Genomic DNA, 26990 nt, shown 5'->3' on the forward strand with positions numbered 1-26990 from the left:
CTCAAGCTCAAACAGTTTTAAGAAGTTAATAAAATGAAGAATAAAAAAAAAGGGTTTTATTATTTGCACTAGTAGCTCAGTGTGAGAGTCTTTACTGTGTACTGGTGTTATTTATGGTTACTCTAGTTTCTGCTTTTCCTGCTCCCAGTCTCACTGTGACTGCATCTCCTTCACAAGTGTGTGTGGAGCTGGTTGGTGTCAGGTGAAGTGGAACAATAGCAATCAAGTTGACAGCAATATGTCATGTTGACTGTAAGTGCAATACAAGTTTCACAGCAAGAGTTAAACTGCACTTAATGAGAGTGAGAAGTTTACTGGGAAATCTTCATGTCTGAGGCTTTTCATAAGTCACATGACCACAGTTTGCTAAAGTCAGAAACTGTAGCAAACATGCAAAGAAAACTTTGAAATGACTTTAAATTGATGCACTACTGCTGACTCGTTCCAGGATAGAATTAAAAAGAATAGACTGGCTCCTTAGAACGGGCCAGTGAACTGATATCTAGTCCAGGTTTTTGAGTCAAGATCGGCTGGATATTCGATCCAAATATCGGATCGGTGCATCCCAACGTCAAACATCTAATTCCTGTGCATCAAATTAGGAACAAAGCATCTAAAAGTGTGTGTTCTTACTCACCAGTTGTGGAGTCTGTGAAGCAAACCGCAGCATCATGTTCTACGGTTCTTCTTCTGGGGCGAGTATGTCCCTGCCGTCCAAGAGCCGCTTGAAACGTCAGAGCAGGACCTTCACACAGGTACTCACACACAAACACTCGGCATTTACAAACATACTCACAGAAGAAAGCTTCAAAACGGAGGTCAAAATAACTGATTAAAACAAATAAAGTGAAATAATAGTGGTTGCTTATTTGATGTATTGTGAACACTTAGTGTCAGTTTAGCTTATATCCCAGCTGCATTCTCCTCCGATGTGTGAAAACTCTTCATCGTGAATTTCACTTTGCTTAGAGGTCTAAAAAAATACATGCATCAAATATGATTCAGTTGGCTTTAAAAGGTTAAAAAAGAAGGCGGCTGGCCTTCTGTTTATCATGTACACCATCATATCGGGTGAGGTGCTAAAAAAGGCCTGGTTCATTACCATCACTGGAGGTTAAGGCTAAAACCATTGTGAGACCTTGTCGCCAACCCATCATGTGACCTATTGAGGTCACCTGGGATGGTATTTCAAGACTACATCGCAGGGGGCTGATAGCTGGCGTTTTGGGCCACCACCTCTGCTCAGTGATGGTCGTTCACAGTGGACATAGCTGGACTCCTTTACTCCTCTTTCAAAACCATCTGTCTTTTCGGTCCAAAAGGTGAACAGTGGCATTCTCGAAGAAGGGTCCTCTGTTCTTTAGGTGCTGGTGTACAGCTGCACTTTAAGGACAAGTGCAAAGTTTAAGGTTTAAAGGATCTCAGTGGTGAAGTCGCAAACGTGCAAGGGATAAAAATGAAGCTTTGAATGGAGAGCAAAATCTAAGAGCACCATAGATGTTAATGAGAGGACGACCTTGTAGAGGGCAACCCCCAAATCTGTAAATACAGCCTGGTTTTCTCTGCTTCATCAGTCTCTGCTTTGTACTATATAACCGAGAAATGTCTAGAAATTCTGACCAACATGGAAGAAATACACTGCATAAACTTTTAGCACATGTAAAATAAACAACTACAGAGACTTTATGCAGCACAGTTGACTACTTAAATATCTTTATTATTTTGTATTAGGAGATATTTCAGCTCTCCATTAAAAATGGGTGTGCTTTATTTTGTGACTGTGCATGCTGGCTCACTGTCGTGACTTGGCGGGGCGCTTGATGGACCTGAGCCAAAGTCACTGTGTCACCTGTGCTTCTCTTGCTATGACAAGTCACACTGCCTGCCTTAAAAACGTGTGGTGAGCACATCTTCATCCAGTGTGCTGATGAGGATGTTTATTCCTGAGATAACATAAAGCCAAAGTCATACACGTGTGTTTTTTAATAGCTTGGATAAACATGCAGATCCTTTTAAGAAGAAACTGTACATAATGCCTGTCACTGGGTGGCCCTGCAGTACATTCACTGGTTTTGTGTGTTTGCCAGGTCCTGTACCGTACGTTAAGCTACAGAGACCGTGTTCCTACAGACACTGGAACAAACACCCGAGGGGACCGGCGCTCGACCACTGAGCCTCCGGAGCGGCCGGCTGACGACCCGGCTGAACTCTCCACTCAGAGCTCGGCCCCCGGCGTGTTGAAGATTTTCGGAGACGAAATCTGCGCCGGTGCCAACTACAAGAGCGTCCTGGCCACGCCACGCTCCAGCGCGCAGGAACTTGTGAAAGAGGCACTCGAGCGCTACTCGCTCAACAAGGATGCTGCCCACTCTTATGTCCTGTGTGATGTGATCGGACGTTTCGAGGGAGGGGGCGTGATCGGTGGGGGAGAAGGAGGAGGGTGGCGGACTGAATGCTTGCGAGCGCTGGGGGACAATGAAAAGCCGCTGTTGCTCCAAGAGCTGTGGAAACCCCGAGAAGGACACGCACGTAGGTTTGAGCTGCGCAGGAGAGCAGAGGTGGAGGAACTAAACGCTAAGGAGAAGGATACGATTACGGCTGGTGAGGAAACACACAAAGATGCACAGACACACACACCCACACAGGTAGTCAAGTACACACTCAGCAGCTGGTCTAATTCCCTTCCTTTCTTAACGTGTCAAACTCAGCAGAAAAGCACAGCTCGTTAGCTCCTCTGCAGTGTGTGTGTGTGTGTGTGCGCGTTCACGAGTGCAAGCGAGGGAAGATGCAGAATAAAACCTTTTGTCATAGTTATTATCCTGATGAAGATATTGTGCCTGCATATGTTTATACGGAGGTGCTGCGAGGAGGAGGTATGTAATTTAGGTTTCTATCAGAGGCACAAACTCCTGTGCTTTTTACACAAACACACACACACAGCGCAGTGTGCAGGTGAGATGCTGGACAGCTGGTCGATTGATTGAGTGAAAGCTGAAGCCTTCAAAACCGGAGGTGTGGATGGGTGTAGGCACTCTGGTGTTTTGTAATGATGACACATTTGTACTACAGTGAAACGGTATCACTTCCTATTAAAGTACCTGCACGATGCTGTGCACACCTGGGCGAGATTCTCTCTGTTCAGTAGATTCAGGAAGCTCAGGTAAACAGCAGTTATGACTTTATATCTGCAATGCAGCACTATGAACGCTGATCCACACTGAGCTGTGTACCGTTGTTGAAACCATGATGTGACCTTTTATGCGTAATTGGTTTACTGATTGATGAAAAGTTTGCCATTTACACACTCACACGCAGCAACTGTGGGTTTTTTTGGTAGAGATGGAGCGAGTATTTTCAGCCTCACTGTCACACATAGCTGCAACACATTTCTCATGAAGCATGCCAGGGTTTACTGGTTGCTATGTCAACTTACGTGCTGGCCAGAGAGTCGCTTAGTAATCTGCATGAGGCTTGTTTATGGAGGGATGTATTACCAAAGATTAAATAGCCCATAACATTTTCTAAATGTAGGCTCTCGTGAGGAAAAAAATGGATAGTGGCAAACTATCCAACTCAGAACAACAGTCACCTCGAGGCACTTTATATTGTAAGGTAAAGACCCAGCATTATTAGAAAAGAATATCCCAACAATCACTGTGGGGAAGCACTAGGTGACAGTGGGAAGGAAGAACCCCTTTTAACAGGAAGATATCTGGAGCAGAACCAGGGAGGGACAATCTGCTGTTTCTGGTTGAAGGTGAAGGAAACGAGGAGTGTTTTAGGGTGTTTTCACACCTATAGCTCATTTACTCTGGTCCAAATCAGTTGATGGGTTTGTAAGCTTGTAGCTTGTAGTTTGTTTTCACACACAAAAAAATCCAAGTCAACTCCAAGCAAACCATGTGAAAGTATTCAATCTGCTTATTGGCCACATGGGTCTGGGGTGGAGCAACAAAAGTATATACAAGAAGAATGTCCTTTGTTCATTTAGCTACTAATTGTTAGCCGTACAGCCCCTTACACATCTGCAGTACCTTGACATATCCCTACGTACTCCTGGTACTTGGGTTGGGTGGAGGTCTGATCACGTTCACACCATAAACGAACCGCTCTGGAGTTTGTTTAGAACCACACCAAGACCGCCTTCTCCAAAGGGTCTCATGTGGTTGTTTTGATCTGCACCCGAGTGTGATCGCACCAAGAGGGAACATGAAACAGAGTGTTCAGTCTGTCTAATTTAAATTAACTAAACCCTGAAGATGTGAAAACACGCTTAAATTCAGTTCAGGGATCCTAACATTTGCTGTTCCGTCCTGTTCAGGAACTATTTTTGTCATTAATAATTTAAATGTCCAATGTTGGGCATATTTCAGAGCATTTTGGTAGTGCTGGCATCTTTGGTAGTTTAAAAAAACAGATGCGACAAGTATTATGAACAAGATTTACAAAGTAGACTTAATTTTTATTCAGTAAGACTAAAAATGAGTCACTTAGCTCATAAACTCATAAACAGGAAAGTGTTTAGAGAAGTTAAGACAGAACAGTTTTCCCACTGATATTATAGTCCTATGTCCATGTTTCATTGTGTCTGTGAGCCAGGCACATTATAAAAGGCTGACTGTCTGTATGTTAGCCCTGCGACAGATTGGCACACTATGATAGGATAGGCTCCAGCCCCTACAACCCTAAACTGAATAAGTGGAAGAGAATGGATGGATGCATGTTTTGAACCTGGACATTAAGAGCAAGCAGAGAAACTAACTAGCTTTCTAAAAAACCTATTTGGACACAAAGTTAGCAAACTCATCCTATAATCCAATTTGTCTGGTTAATCTATACAGTAGATAATTTTATGCCCTGGTGACCATTGTTTTATTTAGATAACGATTTAAAATGACTCCCCAAATATGTGCCTAGAGGGAAGACGGCTGCCTAGTGTTGAGACTTACTTCTAGAAAAGGCTTTAAAGGGATTTCAGAATGGCATGTTGTGCCTGTCTCTGGTACTGTTGGATAATTGTTTTGGTTAGTAGAGGGACGGTATTTGTGCAGACAGCAGCATAAGATCTTTAAAGCATAAGGTTGGTGGGAATTTTTTTTATTTTAATTCTAAGAAATTTAATTTTAATTAAAAACCTGAGCAAACTTTTCTGAAAGGTTAGTTTATGTGGTTGATGAGAAAAATTATTGTGCTAATAGAAGTAAACTGCAATAGTCACAGACGTATCACGGTGTACGTGGAAGTTAAATACACAGGTTTTGACTACGCTAAAAGTTGTGTCAAAGGGCGTGATTACATCTGTGTACTGGGATAAGGGGACTATAGTCTGTCCCTCACTATATAATTTCTCCATTGTCATAATGTTTTCCACTTTGTTTTGTAGGATTTTAACCAGTGAAAACTCTTTATCCCATCAAATGAAAAGCATTATATGTTCTTAGCCTTAAATGTTCTACCTGCCACGCCACTGAGGTAATCTGCAGACATGACATTTCTCTTCTGCAGCATCATCCACATGAATGGGTTTAAAGCAATGATGGCACTGGTTTAAAGGGGGATTCTTACTGTCAATGTGTTCATATAACCAACAGTGAGGTTGTGGTTGGTGACTGTACTGGCCTCAGTTCATTATATAAAAACAGTAACAGCTGAATGATAATTTTGTAAACAGTTATTTTTCACATCTTTCTTTTCATTGGCTAGTCACAGACATGACTTCTTCTTTGTAACTGTGCTTTTGACATTGAAGCTAATACTTTGAGTATATCGTTTAATAATCTGCCAGTTGAGGACCTGAGGCATTTGTTTCTCAAATTAGACTCTCTCATCTACTTGTCCTTTTGCTCAGTTGTTAACAGGGACCTCCCGGTTCGCTGTCTGTTCCGCTTAGAGCTAATTTGAGCTGTGCTGTCAAATGAGTGTTACAGTTTTTGTAAAAGCAAAACCAAATAACTTTTTGCTGATGCATCAAACACTGAACTAACCACATTTATCGCTCTTTTAATCAGCATGGTTAACATGATCTGTGAGCATTTTAAACTTAAATCTGGTAACACAGCGTGGGGCTGGAAATATAGACTGTACATAGGCTTGGGAAGCCCTATTTTGAATCCTCAGAGTTAGCACGTCATGTTGTTTTGGAGATACAGATACAGATATCAGCAAATTAGTGTTAAGCAGCATGATAATAGCATACTAGAAATTAACTCACCAACAGTGGAGCAGAGACTTGATGAGCACTGGCTCTCACGATGCAGTTGTTGTTTTTTTTGTCTTTCCCATAAAGTTTGAAAAGACAAACACAGCGGAGAGGTCTGATTGGGTCACTGGAATTGGCAGAGGTGATGCTCAGCACACGTAGTTCGGCTACACCTCCTTTTGTTGGCCAATCAAAAATCTGATTAAAAAAAATAAAAAGTTTAATCTCATTAAAGGCATTTCTGATCATTTAACGTTAAAGGTTAAATAAGAACAGCACTATTAGCTTTAAAAATGTTTAGTTAAAAACTCACAGAGCATTTGTAGTTGACCTAAAACATTTCAGCTGTAGTGTTTCCACTATACTGAGTTTTGGGAGGAGCAAATAGTCCACCGCACCTCCCACACCACCACCACTGCCGGACACCACCTTGTCTTTCTGTTTTCCCTGTTTACTCTGTTTTCTCTGGGCAGCAGTCGTGGAAACAGTAGCGTAGAGACTGACGCAAATAAAATTCACTACAGTGTTTGCTGTAAAGGAAGGTTAGATCAGCCAGTGCCACAGTGAGGCGCAGGGATTTTTATTTTGTTTCGGGATAAAGTGAACGCTCTGTGGCAAACACACACATTAGACTTTGTCTTTGGTTAAAATGAACAATTTATTGTTGGATTTGGCATTTTACAGGAGTTGTAAACAAATGAAGTACAAATTATCACCAGTGTTATTCTTTAATTAATTCTTCAGTGTTTTTGAGACATTTTTAGCTCTATATGGAAAAACGCAGCTTAATTCCCCTTTATATAGTGTCTGAGAGCAGCTTTATCAACTAACATATTAATGCACATGTTCATTTTCACACTAACCTTTTCTCAGTGGTGCTATAATGCTAACAGAATTCACAGCCCGAAGTCTTTTTTGTCTCTGTCTTTCACTCGTCTCTCTGTGTGTGAGGTGCATGCCCATGTGTGAAACTTCTCACACACACTTTTTGAAAACGAGATTGCACTTTAAAGGTACTCCAGGATTTTCAACGTGTACTTAGCACATCACGGCCAAATTATTTCACTTATCATTAGATGCGTAATAGCTGTAAAACCAGCTATAAATGTGTTACAAAGGTCTCGTGGCCTGGTTCAACTTCCCATGATACGCTACCACACCGTCCGCTTCATCCACTGCCTCCACCTATCATTATCTTTCTGATAGATTTTAAGTTTCCAGCAACTCAGTGCATGAGCTTCAGAAACAGTGCTGGTGAATTAGCCGAGCTTTGTGATGAAATATGGTTTACTGAGCTTCTCTTTAACACAGGCTTTGTGTTGGTGTAAGCCACATATGTATAAATAAATGATAAATGAAGATATTTGATCGGGCTGCACAGTTATGAACAAAATGACTGTCACGATTATTTCGATCATTATTGAGATCGTGATTATTTTCCAAGCTTATTTAACATTTCTCCTTTTTATTCAAATAAATTCAGTTTATCTCTTTACACTAAAACCTTAACACTAAATAAAGTCAGCAGGAGCGCTGCTTTCACTTTTACATTGTGCTTCATTCCTATTAATTAAAATAAGGTGTTTATTTACCTGACCTAAGTGCATCTCTGTGAAGCAAAATATAGTTCTTCACTCAGTTCAGGTTACCTGCATGATGGACGTGAATAAAACTTGTAGCAAAGTACTCGACAGGGGTGAGAGCCGTCTGTATTTCACCTGTGATGTTTTGCCACGGTATCTTGTATCTTTTGTGTTCACTACTCTTTGCATATAATTTATTTTCAGTTGCCATCACTGAATAAAATAGAATAGAATTCAACTTTATTGTCATTGCACATGTCACAAGTGCAAGGCAACGAAATGCGGTTTGGATCCATCCAGAAAGTGCTTTAGACATAATATAGATATATTACAAAATACATATTAGCAATAATATAGATATATTACAGAATGGGTCTATTATATGTATGAGGGTACAAAAATATGGGTCTATTATGGGTATGTTACAATGTACGCGATATGAAAGTATGTTATGAATATGCTATAACTATATGTACAGGCTATGAACAGGATATAAATATGAACATTATACAGAAATGTGAACTATAAAAACTATGCAGAAATATGAAATATGAACTATGCAAGTTATAAACAGTTGTAGAATTATAATTACCGTATTGTACAGAATGACTGACTCCCCCTAATTTCTAAGTATTTCCAAACGAGGTGTCTATTTTTTAGGGAGTGCTTGATTTTCTTTTACTTAGCATTTTAATAGGCGGCACATTTTCAGTATCATTCAGTCATGTTCATTTAACTGTGGGAAGTGATCAAGATTAAGATGAGTAATAATATTTCCTGATAATTAGTAATGCACTCATGATGCCTATGCTAGCTAGCCGCTTCGCTCTGTGTGCTTTTTAAAAAAAATTTCAATCCACTCATGATGTAAGTAATCATGTCTTGGCTAGAGTTTGTTTCTACCAATGAACAGTTAACAGCAGTTGTTTGCAGGCTGTGAAAACAGGGATGATTATGTTCATGCAGTGAGCAACAAGTTTTCTCTTTATTCCCCACTAAAAATTAAAAGTACCGTATCCAGGGTGCACCTTGCATCTTGTGCTCTCTAACTGGGATATCCTCCAGCATCTAGTGACCCTGAATTGGCTCATAAGGAAAATGGATGGTTAAAGAATATGCTAAAAACTCAAGTGTAACCCTGATGGTGGATGTGGAGGAATTGTTAAACCCCAATTATCATCCATCAGTGGTATACTTGATGCCATTTTTACTGGTTTTCCTCCCCTTCAGAGCCAGCAGCAGGCATCCAATTTGATATCACTGCACAGCATCTAAACAGATCAAATGTAAAGATTGAAACACGCTAAGTTTCTAATGGAAAGTGCAGCTAATTTGTCAGTGATGTGTTAGAGTAAAAAAAATCCTGTGCCTCACACCTTTAACTGTGTATCTCTCTCTCTACTAACGGCTGATGTTTCTCACTTAAAGCACAACAGACTCACTTTGCTCCACAGTGCATGTATTGTGTCTTGTGTTGTGCGGATGGCGTGTGTGTTTGGGGGTTGTTTTTTGTCCTTGGTGTGGGGGTGTTTTCTCACCTTACCCCCCTTCCTAACCCCTCCCACCCTGCTGTAGGGCCCAAAACCCCACAATTCCTGGTGGCTCTAATGGGTCGGTCTGGGCTGGGCAAACACAGGAGCTCCCCCCTGCGGTGTGGTCGAGTGGTACAGTCCAGCTCTAAAGGTGGGGACTGGCCTCAGGTAGGGTGGCTGTCAGTCATTGCCATGAAGACCACCTCTACCTGCGTTGTCACCAGTGCCACCCCCATTGCCAGTGATTTTCTCGTGTGTGGGTAAATCTGTGTGAGCCATTGCATGGCCTCAAACGTCCTCAAACTCAAGCCACGACGAGCTCAGTTCACCTTTCATCTGGTTCACTGTTGTCAGCTACATGTGCTGCTCCATCCAGCACCATTAACTTCATCTGACTTTGACTGTCTCACTCCTGCCTGGATTTGTTTTGTTGGTTTTCACTCAGCTCACACATGACGTATGCATTTGTGTTACTGAAGTCTGAGAAAATGCTTCAACCAGACCTACTCAGTTTCCCCATCTGTCAAACATACATGTTAAGAAAGTAGATACCAGGTTTAAGCACACTTTCTCCCTTTTCTCTTCCATTCTTTGCCTCTCCTTGCTCCTCTTTATTATTCTCCACCTGTTCTCCCTCTTGTCCTTCTCTCTCCCTACGTGTTCTCTGGCTTGCTGTTCATCGTAGATATTAATGCCCAGGCTCGTAAGCTCCAGAGGAACAGGGCGAAGGGGACGCTGACCCTGCCCCGATCCAGCAACTCATCCTTCTGTCGCAGCCTCAGCGAGACTAGCCTCAACCAGGTGGGGCCTCCTGCTGAAGATGATTGATTGTTAGTATTTACTGAACTGCTTATGAAGTGCATTCAATCTTAAATGTGTGCATGCACATCCGTCTGCAGCTGGGATTGGGAGAGGAGCCCAAGCGTTATTACTCCACCCTGCCAGGACCACTGAGAGGCCGAGAACGCGAGGGGACCTCCAGCAGCCGGAGAAAAGAGGAGAGCAGTCAGGGAGGAGGAGGAGGAGGGGTGAAGCACTCTCTGTACCAGTCCCCTCATCTTCTGCTGCTTCAGGGATTCAATCGGCAGGTGAGGGTACTCACAAAAATCAGACCTCTAGTGTGTCTGATTTTTGTGACCTTTTTTGCTTTCTGTGTTGCAGGACTGCCTGGTGTATCTGCTGAACAGAGAGCAGCACACGGTCGGTCAGGAGACTCCATCAGCTCGTCCCAACATCTGCCTCTTCTCCCCCGACATCCTGCCGCTCCACTGCCGCTTACGCCGAGTCCCCGCGCCCCGTCGCCACGCCAGCAACAACAACAAAGGAGAAGAGCAGGGGGAGAGTCAACGATTCTGCGTTGCAGTCGAGGCCGTGCTCAACGCCACAGTCCTGGTGAACTTTTCCCGCTGCGAGCGCTCCACCACGCTGCGGCACGGTGACCTCCTTTCCTTCGGGGCACATTACATCTTTCTGTACAAGGACCCCACAGGTTCTAAGCCACTACCCGCGCAGACCTTGGCACGCCTTCGCACGCTGGGTCAGCTTTACGATGCAGGGGCGGAGGAGGGAGAGGGCGGGGCTCAGACTTGTAAGATGTGCGGCTCCGTGCTGAAAGAGAGAGCAGCGCAGGTGTCGAGCATCCCGGCGGTCAGACGCGGTTTCAAACCTCACCTGGTGAAACCCCGCAGCGTGGGGACGTCAACAGGAGGGCCAGTTACTGTGTCAGGGGGTGATGGAGGAGGAAGAGGAGCTGGAGGAGGTCAGAAAAGGAGGCTGCAGCTGGAGTTTGACCAGGCTCATGAAGACCAGCTGCTAAACAGGATCGTGTCTCTCATAGAACCTGGAGGTCAGCAGCCTGGCTTACTGTAATATAAAGATTATCAAAGACATCAACTGAACCTTTTTTTTTTATCTGAGGTCCAGTTAAAATGATTTTCTAGCAAAAGTACCAAACTGTATTTTGTGGTTCTTTATCCACAATATGTTATATGAGACTTTTGCTGCCCAGTGATGGAAAACATTTCAGTTCAAGCTCAAAAACGTGGAGAAACTTAATTTGAATACTAATAAATTCTCAGTAGATGAACTCAGGCAGATTATTACATTACCGCCTTATTTGTGGGAGGACAAGGAGAGTATTTCATCAGCAGTTTTCGTCCTTGTCCTGCTGCGTACAGATCATTAACAGTGTCAATGCAAACATAAAAGTTTAAGACTTGAACAGCAGCTTCTGGTTTTACGATTCCTGACCACGTTACTCTTCATATGCCTTCCAGCTGAAATTAGCTTCATTGAAGCCTCTAAATTATTCAGTGTGTTTTCAATAAGTCGACCTGTGTCCTCTGCTCAGGAGATGACCACAAGCTGACACCTGCCTACCTGCTGTGCATGTGCATACAGCACTCTGCATCGACATTCCCACCTGGAAGTTTCGGAAAACTGCTGCTCAAGATCGTCCGGCGAATCCAGAGCATAGCATGGGTCAGTTTCAGCTTGTTACTCTGTCTGTGTCTCTCTGTGGTCCCTCTGGCCTCGTGTGGAGAGGAACTGGTCAGCCATGTCAGGTCAGGTGAATCGTTAAACAGGCTGCCGTATCACGTTTTATACTGTGTTACACTCCAGCCGTGCACAGTCGTCTGTTTTAACTAAACCCCTGCTATGCTTGTTATTTGGCTTTCACATAAAAAAACCTAAAGCAGAAGATTTTCACCCCCTGAGCTTTACTTTAGGCAAATACTCATTTTACCCCTCCAGACACTTCTTCGGTAGTTATTCCTAAAGGGATCAAATTTACCTTCATCTCCTCTACACTTGTTTCCCAAACAAGTCCACTTTATCCAGCATTGCATAAAGATTTGATGCCACCTTATCTGATATTTTAATACCTTACTGTGAATATTTTGTGACCTTTTTTTCCTGCACTTTGCAATAAAATGTAGGAAATTGTCCCACTGCGGTGAGAACAGCTCCCTGATGTGTCTCAGCTTATGAGTTTAGTCAGTTAGTTGTTGGACTAAAGCCACAGTCATTAAAAGAACAGTACTTCAGAGTGAAACAATGTTTCCTGAAGGTTTATGTTATATTGAAAGTGTGAAATTTATAGAGCTGTGGAGTTGCTTCAAGTGAGGTGGCCAACTGCTGCAATTACACACTGGAGGAAGCCCCAAAAATGTATTCAGTTTATGGCTGTTGGTTAAAAGGAAGGTGTGGTTTATTTCTCCCTTTTTTTGTTTAATTTGTTTTGTTTTGTTTTTTTTTTTCAATTATAATTAGGGTGATTTTATATTCAGGACAGTGGAGCATGAGGTAATTCTCAACATGTGTCACCATGGGTTTGTAAATGATAGTGGTGCTACTTCTTACTGTAGGTTAGTAAAAGCGTCATGAAGTGTGCTTCTCCTACGCACGCTTTAAAAGTTTAATGAGCCCTTAATTGTTCTGTGTGTGTGTGTGTGTGTGTGTGTGTGTGTGTGTGTGTGTGTGTGTGTGTGTGTGTGTGTGTGTGTGTGCGTGTGCGCCCTGCAGGAGAAGACAAAGGAGCTGGCGCAGAAGCAAGCTCAGCAGTAAGTATCAATTTCCAGCTCGTGTTAAAAAATAGGAAGCTGACGGTCTCATGTGCATTTTATTTTGTGTGGCTGCCTTGAGCCCTGACCTTTTATAGAGCATTGTTTTGAACTTACCAGAGACTTGGGACTCACTTATCATTCAAGACCTCCCAGAATATTTTTCTACTATGAATATATATAAACATATCCATCAAACACTCTCTTATGATCAGAAAGTACAGAAAAATTCATCATTGGCAGGGATTACGTTAACAGAGTTCTCTGTCATTAAAAGATCTTTTAACCTGCTACAAACTAGTAAGACGTCGACTGTGCTCGTGTGAGAATAGCACACTTCATAGTCTGGGAGCAATTGGTCGTCCTTTTTCTTGCCTCTTGCACGTTCTAGTCAGGCAGCTCCCTCACCTAAACCACACTGTGTTATTGTGCATAGTGAGAATGCATCTGAAGCAAACTATCTTCTGCTGTGTGCTGAATGTGAAAATGTCCGATTGGTGGCTAAGTCCTGACCCGACTGTCCAGAGGTCACGTGTGAAAGCAGTTCATGTAGGAATGTGCATGGTGTCGAGAAGCCTACCTGACTGTGTGTAACTTGTCTCTGCACGTCCAAGTAGCCAGGACCCGGCCTCGCTGTCTCTGCTCAGCATCTCAGACCTGGTCCCAGACCTGCAGACCATTTTCTTCTGGATGTCCAACTCTATCGAGATCCTCTACTTCATACAGCAAAGAGCACCAGCATACACACACAGCATAGAGACACTGCAAGGTACGCACACACATACGCAAAGTCAGAATGATGAGTGTGGAAACAACTTGGAGTCATTACTCACACTGACATACAGTAGATACTGACACAGCTACAGCCCTCCCTCTCTCTCTCCCTGTATATATCTTAAATGTGACTCCGTCTCCATCATCTGTGTCTAGGGTCAAAGGAGTCGTTGCTATCAGCGACCATATCAGCCAATGAGGAGGCTATGACAATCTTGGAAGAAGTAATCATGTACACTTTCCAGCAGTGTGTCTACTATATCACCAAGGTAATCTGTCAACACAGCAGCGATGCTATCTTCTAAATGACTAAGAAGGTTTTTGTTGTGTTTTTTAAATTGCACCGGATGAATAATAACACACCTTCGTGGGCACAAAGAATGCCCGGATGGTGTGAACTATTCTGTAATTCCGATCACCTTCATCATAATGTATTTCTGTTTTCGTGTGTTTGTGTCCAGGCTCTTTATGTGGTGTTACCGGGTCTGTTGGACTGTAATCCATTTCCAGTCGACAGCTCTGAGCCCTGCTGGAAAGGAGGCGTGGGGTTTCCTGAACCTGTGCGAAGGGTCTTGCAGGTAGGGATGTGCATAGCTTTGTATAAGTTCGGGTTTTCAAGGTCATGAGAAGTTAATTTATTAAAACGTTAAGACACCAGTGATATCTTTGTTTTCAGAGTATTTGCACATATTAAAATTATTTTTATAAAAGATGCTTGTCATGCACATTTTAGGGCTACTACCCTGCTTGGATTGCCAACATATATAGATTTAGAGGCATACAACTGAGGACAGTGACAGAATTTTTAATTTCGTGTCTCTACACCACCACAGTCTATTTTAAGTCAGGCAGTCAATATATGTGCAGACTTTGAGCTTTAATTCAGGGGTCGTAAATAGCATCCGGTCCAAAGCCAGAACTATTGCATTAAGTGTTCAGGAATTACAAACATTTTTATTCAAAAGTCTGGAAGTCTTGAACCCGTGGACATCATCACATGATGATTTCCTCTCTCTGAGATGCTCTGCCAGGCCTTTCTGTCTTCCTCCATACTTTTCTCTTCTCATCATTCTTGTGCAAATAAATCTTGGTTTCATCTGTCCAAAGAATGATGTTATCAGGCAAAGGCTTTTTGGCTTTCCTTTTCTTGAGTGTAACCAGTAATTTTTACCTTATAGTAATCGCTCTGTATTTCTATTGCTAAAGACAAATTTTGATGGTAGACCTTGACAATAATACACCTACCTCCTAGAGAGTGTTTCTGATTTGGTTGGATGTTGTGAAATTGTTTTTGTTAACCACGGAAAGAATTCTGTGATCATCCACTTTAATTGTCTTCAGTCATTTTCAGTTGGCCAAGTCATTCCTTCCTTTTAATAATTCCCCAGACTGTTGATTTTAACACTACCAAAGTTTTTGATATCTCTCTGAAAGGTTTATGTAGATTTATCAGGTTAAAGATGTCCTCCTTCTTTTGCGTTAACAACTCTTTGTACCTCATATTAAAAAATGCAACTTCAACACATGGAATCGAAACTAGATCTTGAGAGAAGAGCCCTCACCTGGCTGTATAAAACTGTATAAAATGACTGTAACCCCTAAACAGATAAGGAAATACTTAATACTTATTTAACCCCTTCTGAAAGCCTACACAATCCTATAATGATTGTAGGATTTAAAATCTATTGTGGTAGATTTTATGCATCATTGTCCAAATACTTATGAACCTAACTGTAGCTGCTTAGGTATACTGATGTATAGGAATAGAAGCTACAGCAAAGACTATGAAATCTATGGGTGTGTATGTGTGTGTGCAGGTCTTTCAGAGTGCGCAGGAGCTTCTGCAAGGCTACCAGGTTCACCCAGAGATCCAGGCTCAAATGTTTGCTTACCTCTTCTTCTTCTCCAACGTGTCACTGTTTAACCAACTGATGGACAAAGGTATAGAAAAAGCATACACACACACACACACACACTCTCTCTCTCTTTTGCATTTGCATTAGACCCTCCGGGTTCGTACAGTTGTGAAAGTATATGAGAGACACAGTGAACTAAACTGTGTCCTTGTGTCCTTGTCAGCATTTTGACAGGGGACTAACCCAGATTTGTCCTCAGTGCCCTTCTCCTATCTGCATTCTGTTTCTCCCCCTCCTCTTCCTCCTCCCCCACCTCCGTCTTGCCTTCCTTCTTTCCATCTGGCCATCAGGGGGTGAGACAAAGAAGAGTGGAGATGGGATTGGGTGGAGGCGAGAGAGAGCAGATAGAGCAGGGGAGGAGTGAAAAAGGGCGGAGTGAAGGGTAAAGGGCTGGAAGGTCGTTCGGTTGTTATGATGACTTTGCTAATAGGCTCTTACCTTTCTTTAAAAATAACAACAACAAAAACAGAAAAAAACAGTAATTTACTGCCAGCTGTGTCTGCATGTCAAGCCAGCTCCCCTCGCCCTCTCTTTATATCGTTTGTCTTACACACACGGACACATACACACACACTCAGATACATGCCATATGTCTTCATTAGCTCGTAGAGACAGGACAGATCACATGTCTGGCAAAGGCAGAAGGAGAAATACCTTTAATACATGCAGGGGCTACACCGTCCCCCATCTCATCTCCACCTCCCTCTCTGCCTTGCTGTCTGGCTTTCTCTCTGCCTCGCTCCCATTTTTGTCGCTCATTGATATTTCTCTGCTGATGGTGTCCATGGTAACAGAGAAGTGAGTTTGTAGCAGGTAACGCTGACGTTCGCACTGGGTGCTCCGCAACCCACTCACACACACATGCACACTTGTTCACATTCAGCATTCAAAAACCCTACACTCACATTGCTCAATCATACAGCCGAGGAAAGATGAACGGCGTGGCGGAGATGTTCGTTGTGCTGTAGGGAAAACTTGCTAACAAATTATAATAAATGCTGTTTGGATGGTTTGATTTTGGGGTATACACGGCATTATCACACCTTTTGCCGAGAGGTTAAGAGATGTCTGGTCAGTTTGCGATGCCTCTCATATAGATTACTGTATGCCTAGACATAAGCCTATTACAGCGGAGGGTGTGTGCGTGCATCCAAAACATATGGCAGAAGTTATGTGTGTGTGCGCGCAGTCAGCAGATAATGCTGCCAGTTCATTGTCTGCCTGAAGCTTCCTGTCATGTGCTGCTTGTAGTGATTTTGGGGGGAGACGTTCAGTTTAGGACTGTGTGTCTGTGTGTGTCCTAAAAAAGGAATTTAGGAATCCAGATCATTCCCTTGACTTTAATGTCCTTAAAAGCAAAAGTTAGACATGTTTGGTAGAAACAGAGACTGTATATTAAGGATGGAAGTATCGGTGATGTGGCTTTGAAGTGCTGTTTTAAAACTAGACTTGCTGTGATACTAGATGCCATGAGGGGGGATTTTACAGAGAAGGCAAAAACACTGCACTCTTCTATAGCAGACACGCCCAAGCCACACTCTGCTTTATCTTTGATTGTACTCAACATCTACTGTAATGTACAAAATAAAGATCACTTTGTATTAAATAAGTAGCGATTGAGCCCATAAACTTATCAGGAAAGTGTTTACTCAGAAAAAGTGAGCCGTGGGTCATTTTACAGTCTGACTTATTTTCATAACCAGACCAGTCTCCCCCTGGGATCTACACCCACCCAGGCATCCCGTGGCAGCTTTTTTATTGAATTGTGGACATTTCTGTTATAATTTTACTACATCAGTTTTTACAGCTGCCCACAGTTTGTTATCTAGCCTGTTTTAAATAGTTTTATATAGGAAGCGGACGGTTTCATTGAGACATTTCATGTATGGGTTCTGGGAAATATTAACTATTGCAGGTGCAACAGTTATTCAGTTCATCATTTCTGGTATTTGTAAGTAATGTGCCAAAAACTCTCTTACTTTTAGGTTTTATTTCTCTAATGTCAGATGCTTTAGGAAATTGTACAGGGATTTTTAGACATTTGCCTGATTACAGAAATTTCTTTACCTGTTGAAAAGTCTGTTGGATGGATCATTATAGCTCACCTGGTTGAACAGATGACCCATGTACCGAAGGCCAGAGTCTTTGCTGAAGCGTCCGGGTTTCGAGCTTGCCTCAGACTGTTTTCTGGATGTCACCCCCACCCCCCACCGTACTTTCCTGTCTGTTTTACACTCTCTTATCTAGAAAAACTGCCAATCTTTACAGTAAATGGATCGGATAAATGTCAGCCTTGGACAGTGGTGAATGGCATCTTACTTGCCTGTTGGCTCATATCAGCTATAATTTGCATTATTTAGTCAATATGGGCGTATAATGCTGATATTGGGTAATATTTGGCTGATAAAATTGTGATTGCCTTGTCATTGCAGAATTATTGCATTATATATTGCTGTGTATGTTTACTATATATAGAACTAGTATTTAGATTAATTATTGCTTGTTTTGACTTGCAGACTACAGATTAAAAAGGAGATTTTAACCACATCTGATAGATTTTTTGCACATTTGCTCTGATTATGTAAAATGTAGGTATTAAAATATTTGCAGGCTCTGAAAAAATGACACCATTGGAGCGCAGTTATTTTTCATCGTTTCTACTGAGCCCCAACTTGAGCCTTAGCTCACTTTGAGGGGGTGGAGGGGTACATACCAGAAAGTATTAAATGCATTAAAGCTGCAGTGAGGTAATGAAACAATAGGATCCCAGCTTCAAAAGTGCTAGACTTATAGTCATCGCCTGCTTAACTTGCCACAAAACTTCCTTTCAGTTCTTTGATGTGCGGGAGAGAAAAGGAAGGATTACACAAGCAGGAGCTCAGTCAGCTGAGCCCTTCTGCAGCGGTGCATTTGTATTCTGCGAGGAGTAGGCGGTTGCTGGCTGTTGCTATTGTTCCACCTACTGCAATCACAACCTAATTAAAAATTAATGTCTGTATTGCCGAACAGCACACATGCACGCAGACGTAAGATCTCAGAAGCACACATTCTGTATTTTACTCTGCCTTTCTCATGCGCACACCCTCAAATAAAAATCTACTGCAGTGTTTCTGATTAAATACTCAAAACGCTCCCTTCTGCTCGTGTGTGTGTGTATGTGTCTTTGTGCACGCAGGTCCGTCTCGGGGTTGGTTCCAGCGTTCCAAGATGCTGCAGATTCAGGCATGCTTGAGGATGGTCAGGGAGTGGGCGAGCAGGTCCGGTCTGGGACATCTGGCTGAAAAATTCTTCACCAAACTCAACAGCACAGTGTCCATATTGGCCACACACCCCCAACAGCTCACTCAGGTAACACACAGGGAAATGTCTTTTTTGTTTGTATATGATGAGCCTCACATTGCTATAAGCAATGGGGAGGGAATACGTGGGCGTAAGCAGAAAATCTTAAAATAAAAAATTAGTCTCAAGTTGTAAATGAAGTGATCGATCAGCTTGTGATGAGTGACGTCCTACAAAACCCTGCTAATAAACTTGTGACTCCCCTGACATCCTCTCATCTCTTCAAGTCTGGGATTTATTTCTGCTCTTTGTTTGCAGTTGGGGTGGCGAGCGCTGTCCAGTGAGCACCCAACTCTAAAACCAGTCCAGCTCCACCGCATTCTCACTCAGTACCAGCTCACAGCAGAGATAGGCCCCGTTCCAACATGGCAACCCAGCAGCGAGGACGAGCCGTACATATACAGAACAGGTACGTTTGTGAGCTTGTGTGAATTTTTCCGGCCAGAGACGCTGACAACATTATGACAACACGAAGCCCTCGTGTTATGAGTTGGGATTATAGGTACAATAAATACTGGTCTGAATCTCGTGAGTTGGCAGTTGGAGGCCTGTTACTGTCGTGCTAAAGGTCAATTGTGTAATGGTTTACAGGGGTTGTTGAGCAGCTTGTAGAATGAAGGAGAAGATCAAGCAAAAACAAATACACATGAATGCGAATGTGGATAAATCTGTTTTAAACCAGGACTGCTACTGATATTTGGTCGTTTAAAAATCTTATTTGTGGGCCGATATTTTTATTTCTTTCACACAAAATATTTTTTTTTTATCTGTTTTATCTATTATTTATTAGTACACACTAACGTTACATGACAGTACAGTTTAAAAATGAAAAAATGATGGTTTTATTGACACGTTGTTGTTTATATGTTTACACTTGGGTCAGCTGGTTTGTGGCATTACCATCAGAGAAGTTGCAGAGTGCCCTCTGGTTGACAAACTAAGAAACATCAACACTCTTGATGTAATTGGGAGACTTTCCCTGTTGTCTCTTTCCTTGCTGTATTTTTCATTTATTGGTGCATATAGATGCCGATATCACTATATCAGGAAATAGCTGAAATTTTTTCTTACGTGTTTGACAAGCAGCTTTATAACTAAAGGAGCAGAAATTCTCAGACAGTACTGAATCACAGTGATTTAACACAATTACTCGTTGACTTTGAAAGCACCATGCACTTATTAAGCTGTCAAAACAACATTTTTAACATTATTTCCTCTGTAAGTGTGGATACTAGCTCTGCATGAGTTTTTATGCCAGATGACCTTCCTGATGCAACCCCAGAGATTTGTCTCTTTCTGGGATTGAACTAAAAAGCTTTCACTTGTTAGGTGAATGTGTAAATCAAAAAGAAAAATAGGTTGCCTGCTCCAGTTTAGCTCCACTTTTCCCATTAACTGAGATGCAGGATGAAGGGTATCCAAAGCTATCCAAGACAAACTGATGTTCTTACGCTGCAGAAAAGGTCATGTGCAGGCGGCATCTCGACTTAAAGGCGTTTAGTCATAATCCTACAGGTGGTAGCTTTGTACCGTTGGCTCCTCAGCCAAACAGATGCACCAAACGTCCGAGTCTGAGGTATTTGACATCACATAATGAAGTAATAAAACTACCTTGGTCTAGCCTCATATTTACCTGTTAATGGGTGAACAATCTAACACTTTGTGAACTTTGGGCACTTTGTTGAGCGAGGAGAGCAGAGGAAGGGAAAGATATGCACTGATTTGTTATAAAGAAGACATAATAGTTTTTGTGCCCAACAGTTGATTTGGTTCATCTGGACGTAGCGTTTCAGTGGGAGAAATGTTTCATCACTTCTTCAGTCTCAGCTGACTGCAGGTTTCCCCAATCTTATAAACAGTACATTTGCATAATGACTGAAACTGGCACCACTGAAAGAACAATGGACTGGGAGGTCAGTTCCTTGATCATTAATATGCAAATTCTCATGACCATTGATCAATTATTTCATTATTTATAAGATTGGAGAAACCTGCAGTCAGCTGAGACTGAAGAAGTCACTTGGATGAGTGATGAAACGTTTCTCCCACTGAAAACGCTACGTCCAGATGAACCGAATCAACTTTTGGGGATACCTGGATGATTGAGCACGCATCAAGACGAAATAGTTTTTGTGATTGTTGGAAGACAAAATTGTAATTAAAAAACAAGGATTATTGATGACCTACTCATACTTCAAAGCATTTTGAGGTTTCTTGAAACCAGGATCAGAACTGGTAGATAGAAGAGAGAGTGCTAGATACACGTTGCGTAAACTTGTGTGCATTCAATACAGTTAATGCTAACTAGCAGCTAGCGCTATTTATACTAATTGTGCATTGTGTATTGAATATGTAGTCCTTCAAGACAGCAGCACAGATTTATGTTAACATCAGTGTTTGTGTTTGCAGTCGACCTCCTGGAGAGCTTTGAGAACCACCCTCCAATTGTGCTGCCCAGCTCGGGCTTCAGAGTGGACCTGGACAGCGAGTGTGTAGAAGACAGCATCTACAGACAGCTGCTCTACATCCGGCACTACCTGTGGGGGCTCCGCACCAAGACGCAAACACACACCAACACTCCCAGTGTGCAGACACACTCCAATGGAACCAACACAGCTGACTGGCCGGAAGTTCAGGTTCAGAAAGACAAACATACACACACTCAAGTGTGTACTTGAGTACACCTAGTAATCCAGGCCATGTGCCTCAGCAGCTGTGGCTGTTGAGGAGTTCCTCGTAATCCCATAAATGAAAGACAAAACCCTCTATTCCAGCCAACCCCCACACACACACACACACACACACACACACACACACACACACACACACAGAAACCTAGACATGGTTAAATCATGGTTAATCTGATTAGTCTTTAGGCTGTCTAATTAGTGGGAACGGCTGACTAGACCATAATCCCTAGTGTTACAGCACCCTCATATGTACACATACCCGCACACAGAAAAGTATGCATTTAAAAGTATGCTCACTGGAACATTAATATGTGCAATGATAATGCATTCAAATTTTAATCATCTCAAGCTGATGGGTTTTCATGCAGGAGCAAAGCTTCAGCGATGCTCTAAATATTCTCGCAGGTGAAAGAAAAAAGGAATAATTGTTATTGCTATCATCTGCATCCTCACTTTAGATGTCAGATTATCCTCTAAAGTCTGTCTGTCCCATCTCAACACAGAGGGAGCTGCTACCTCCGAGCCACAGCAGTCCCCGTTCAGGGGGTCCAGGGGACGACGGGCCAGGAGAGCCAGGAGAGGAGAGAGGAAGGGACAGACCCTCAGGCCAGTCTCACACACACAGCCTCAGACGGAACGGCACCATTCACCACCCTCGAACTGCAAATCCAGACCCGTCCTGCCTCCTGACTCCTCCCAATACCCCCTTGTACCCTGAAGGAGGAGGCGGAGGAGGGCCTGTGCCGCTCATCGGCACCAACGTTCAGACCAACGGCTGCACCGGCAGGACTGTGGCTGAATGTAAAAAGACCAATGGACTCATCACCAACGGACTGGAGGGTAGGCCACGTTATTTACAGGAGGTGGACAAAATAGCAAAAACTAATGTGCAGATTTAATTTTTTTGATAAAAACACAAATAACAAGTACCAGTGTGTAATCAGACCCCCCCCCCCCCCTTACCAAAAAAAGAACAAAGGCTTCACACAAGCTGATTTTTTTTGTACTGAATTGCATAATGCGCTTTATTATTATTTTTTATTATTTTGTCCACCCCAGATGTGCAAGTTTAAATCTTACAGTTAATTTTAGATAGTGAGCATGCATGTGTTTAAAAAAATCAGCAACATTTCAGATCTTCAGCAGTAGATACCTGCAGATATTGACAACCTCTGCTCTCGTTTCTAAGTTTCAAATCCATCCATCTCACTGCGGCAAAAACCATTATTAATTAAGGTCACAGGAATCCAGAGTTTGCTTTGGCACTACACCCTCTGCAGAACAGAATTAATGAAGAAACAGCAGATTTACATTGATCAACCATGTTACGGTCAATACCATGTCACTCAGTGACGTGTGTGTGTGTGTGTGTGTGTGTGTGTGTGTGTGTGTGTGTGTGTATTGCGGGAGGATTTGTCACAAACACTTTATTAATGTGGCATGTTGTACATTTTATTACTGCTCAGTTTAAAACGCCTTTATAGCTGCACTGAAAGGGCATGACAAAAAATGCTGATTTAAAGTGTGTGCAACAGTAGATCCCCTTCACTGTGTAGTGAGTGTGACCTCTGCAGGCAGAAGCATGTGTGTGTGGTATAGCAGCTGCACCTTTGCACATGTCTGAATATCCGCGTGTTTCTTCTGCACAGCAAGTCTTGTGTTTTTTTCCTGTTTGTCCAACCCCATAGCGAGACCCTGTGTGTGTCTGTGTGTGTTTTGTGCCTTTGGGTGTCTGTGTCCTCTGCAGGGTGTATTAGTGGGTGTGAATTCCCTTTCCCTGTATCCTCCCCCGGCGTCCCCTCCCTTCCTGATGACTTGTGTGTGGTGTTTGTAGTGGAACTGGACAAGGGACCCTACGGACTGGGCATGGGACTCATAGACGGCCTGGTAAGTAGACAAACGCATTTTTCACAATATATCGAGTTTTAGCCACGTGCTTTAAAAATGCTGGGTCACTAACATATAGTATATAGTATAAAGATTAGATCTAAGTATATAGATTAGATTATAGATAGTTTATTCATTCCCGGGGGGAAATTCACAAATTTCAGCAGTATCCACATGCACATGCTAGACATACAATAAATACTGACACTGATAACTACTACTTTTTACACATTTTAAAGTTACGTATTGCAAATAAATTAAAGTGCAAAGTAAATTAATACTTTGTATTCATATCCTTTATTTATTGTTTAAGAGCTACCTCCCTGAAAATGTCATTTTTACCCTCCTAGGACCTGGCGTGTGGACAACACATTTTGGGTTGTCTAGACCAAAATACCAAATTTTTCTCTACAAGGGCCTAATATGCACATTATACTGCCACTGTTCTCTGCCACTGTTAAAACGAATGTCCTCATATGTGGATCTCATTTTTCTTAGAAACAAAAATCAGGTATATTAAAAAAAATCAGGTAATTCTTTGTTTTTACATTCATCAGGTCCCAATCAGCCCAAATAGCAAAAAAAGAAATTTTTAAAGTTTTTAAACACTGTGGTTTTATTTTGAATGCTTACATTATTTTTACTTTGTGCACAGAAACAAAATTATTTCACAAAAACCAAAAACTACCAGGGTCAAAATTATTAGCCCATTAATTTTAACAGTCACTTGTGCATCTTTTTTGATGGATAACAGCCTGCAGTTGTTTTTGTAGTTTTCAACATGTCTCACACACGTCTCCTGAGCAATCCCAGCCCATTTTTATTTGGCTAATATCTCAAGCTCCTCCAGATTTGATGGTTTTCAATTCACTCCTCAGATTTTCCATGACATTCAAGTCAGGGTTTTATGCATGCAAGTTAATAACCTTTACTTTGGTTTCTGGAGATTATCGATTATTGTTGTTTTATAAGATAAAATCACAACCTACACCCAGTTTTGCTGCTGACTGCTTAGGTTTTCTTTCACCTTGACGCAGCTGCAGACGCACTGAAGCATCCCCACAGCATGATACCTCCATCACTGTGTTTCACTGTTGGATAGTGTTCTTTAGCTTGCACTCTTCTCCATTCTTTCTCCAAACATGACCAGAATCTCTGAGGCCAAAGAGCTTTAGTTTTATAATTCTGGTATGCATCATTTTTCACCAGGTTGATCTTAGCATACAGTCTGGCTTGCAGGTGTCTCTTCTGCAGAAGTTGAGTTTTTTTTGGTCTTCATCCTCACAGTCCAGTGACTCTAGCAGGGCTCTAGGGATTGTCTTCTTTGAGACTACAATTCCCAACTTAGCTAAGTCATTCACTTGCGTCCTGGCAGTTGTTCTAGGGTCTTTAAACACATCTCTCACTAGTTTTCTTTCCAGAGCCTTGATGCTTTCTCAAGTGACAGCTCGCTAAAGTTATTATATTGTGTGCAAATTGGAAGATAACACTCAGTTTTAACTTTATTTTACAAGCTTTGAGTATAATTCTGTTATTGTGTGCAAATTTTCCTACCTATAACAAAAGGTTGTTAACGTTAGTGTCTAGAAAAGGACCAGAAAACCAGACCAGACTAACTAGAAAAGGTTCAATGGTAGAGGTAGTGGTGCTGGGTTTTGTATACTTCTAAATATCAGTTTAAATCAGCAGTTATCAGTAGTAGTGAATGCACACAGCTTTAATGGACACCTGCCTCTGGCCAAGTACTTTCCCTGGCTGTGGCATCAATCGATTTCCTTTGCTTTCTCCATCCTGCAGCACACTCCTCTCAACGCTCCAGGCATTTACATCCGGACTCTGATTCCCGATGGACCAGCCGCCTCTGATGGCAGACTGAGGATTGGAGACCGCATCCTGGCGGTGAACGGTACCAGTCTGATAGGAGCAGACTACCAGAGGTAAGGGAGAAGTTATAGTGGAGGCGTTAAACAGAGATAAATGATACCACTGAGTTATCACTGACTTCAATGACAATGAGCAAACTTTCCACATTGCTAACCACTGCTGTCAGCCTCTTAAGCCGATTGATTACTTTGATTGGTCGAAGCTCACACAGTGATGCCATGTTATCCTCACGTTTCTGCTGAGCATCAGGTAACCAGACTCTGTCCTTCTCCCTCCGCTTCCTCCCGTTTGTGCCATTACAGCGCGGTGGATTTGATTCGTCTGGGAGGGGGTCGACTGCGTTTCCTGGTAGCCAAGTCCGACCCAGAGGTCTCGGAGAAGATCAGCGCCTCCTCCTGCTGATTACCTCGGCCTCCCAGCTAAGACATGCACAACATGCTACACCGGACTGGAGATAGGAACTAACAAGGAATACAGATGTGTGCACTGACAAACGGGATACACACACCACTCTCAGCCAAAGGAGTACCTACGCCTCATGAAATATGAATGTGAAACCCAGCGTCTGCACGGCTCAAAGCCAAGCAGATTACACTCCACGACTCCACTGAACAGCTGCCGTACCTGCTTCCCTCACGCAGACTCCTGCTGGGTTTGTATAACAGACACAGTCTTAAACCCTCGGTGACTTCAAAGGAGTCCGCAGCGAGGAAAGTTGCCTAATTAATCAGCGTTTGAGGTGGGTTAGGTCTAACCAATCAGTATGCAGTGTGAGGCGGTTTAAAGCACAGCGGATTCTCATCAGTCAAGCCCAGAGGCACGTGTGACTTTTGCCAACAGTATTTTTGAGTCGTTTCTATTAAATTCCAGATGTAAATAGCACGCTGAGATGCCTACCCAGTTCTCTGAAACAGGTAGACACAAACTGAAGATGTACTTTAGAATTTTAGAAGTATTTGCAAACAAAGTGAGCCTCAGTGAACCCCTGAATGTTTTGTAAATCCATTTGTTGTAGCGAGCAGTATCAGCGTCTACTCCACAGACGCAAGTTTGTGAACGAGTGTTGACTTTTGCACTGAAGAGTGGAAGAAAACGACAGAGGCAGTGAACTGAAAAATCACGAGTAGTACAACCTCGCTCTCCCGTTCCACCTGTGACATCGTACCTGGACTTCACCTTCGCTGGGGGAGGGGGCACTTAGTTAATAACCACTCCATGAAGACCACATGCTCCACTCCAGACTCTCAGCTGCATCCTTGCAGTGCATTTAAACTGCAGCATAAACAGCTGTTTGTAAATATTCAACATTGTCTCACACATATTATTTGGATCTTCAGAAGATGAAGTCGCCTTTGGGAACGACTCGTGTTGTTGTGGGTTTTTTGTTTTTCCTGAAATATATTTGAGACACTAAAGCCTACAGACGGAGAAAAGGGAAAGTGCAGTCATTGGTTGTAAACTTTTTTTTTGTATGTCATGGTTTGCTCAACAACATTACAAGAAAAGTGGTAGCCACCCATGCTGTTTGTGCTGGTTTTAGGTTAAAATATTGGGCTTGGATAGCTGCCTGGAATCAGATATAATTCTCTTTATTCTAATTATGCTTTGAATAAAACAAATTTA

The 26990-nt window shown here is 42.4% G+C and overlaps 1 protein-coding gene across 3 annotated transcripts; it reads left to right on the plus strand.

The window, feature by feature from the left end:
* Window positions 1-650: 650 nt before the first annotated feature.
* On the plus strand, window positions 651-25830 carry radil (Ras association and DIL domains). Of its 3 annotated transcripts, none has more exons than XM_085355721.1 (19): window positions 651-755; window positions 2088-2601; window positions 9358-9465; window positions 10000-10115; window positions 10214-10402; window positions 10476-11160; window positions 11665-11795; window positions 12840-12877; window positions 13492-13646; window positions 13808-13920; window positions 14113-14229; window positions 15469-15592; window positions 18743-18915; window positions 19165-19315; window positions 21316-21542; window positions 22100-22436; window positions 23344-23483; window positions 25281-25420; window positions 25670-25830. In XM_085355721.1, exons 1-19 carry the CDS (start codon window positions 672-674, stop codon window positions 25767-25769), a joined length of 3642 nt encoding a protein of 1213 aa, XP_085211847.1. In that variant the 5' UTR covers window positions 651-671; the 3' UTR covers window positions 25770-25830. The 3 variants fall into 3 exon arrangements, with proteins under 3 accessions (XP_085211847.1, XP_085211848.1, XP_085211849.1); XM_085355722.1 differs by having other exon boundaries at window positions 13495-13646; XM_085355723.1 differs by lacking the exon at window positions 9358-9465 and having other exon boundaries at window positions 13495-13646.
* Window positions 25831-26990: the final 1160 nt, after the last annotated feature.

This window comes from Diplotaxodon limnothrissa, linkage group LG6 (assembly GCF_057381915.1).
Source record: "Diplotaxodon limnothrissa isolate DT_005_m linkage group LG6, D_limnothrissa_male_GT1.1, whole genome shotgun sequence".
Lineage (NCBI taxonomy): Eukaryota > Metazoa > Chordata > Actinopteri > Cichliformes > Cichlidae > Diplotaxodon > Diplotaxodon limnothrissa.

What these genes read in the sequence shown, in the direction of transcription:
- radil (XM_085355721.1), top strand. Translation starts at nt 672, where the DNA reads ATGTTCTACGGTTCTTCTTCTGGGGCGAGTATGTCCCTGCCGTCCAAG. An exon ending in GTGTCTACTATATCACCAAG is followed by an intron (nt 13,921 to 14,112) that starts GTAATCTGTCAA and finishes GTTTGTGTCCAG; the next exon opens with GCTCTTTATGTGGTGTTACC. An exon ending in CTGACTGGCCGGAAGTTCAG is followed by an intron (nt 21,543 to 22,099) that starts GTTCAGAAAGAC and finishes ATCTCAACACAG; the next exon opens with AGGGAGCTGCTACCTCCGAG.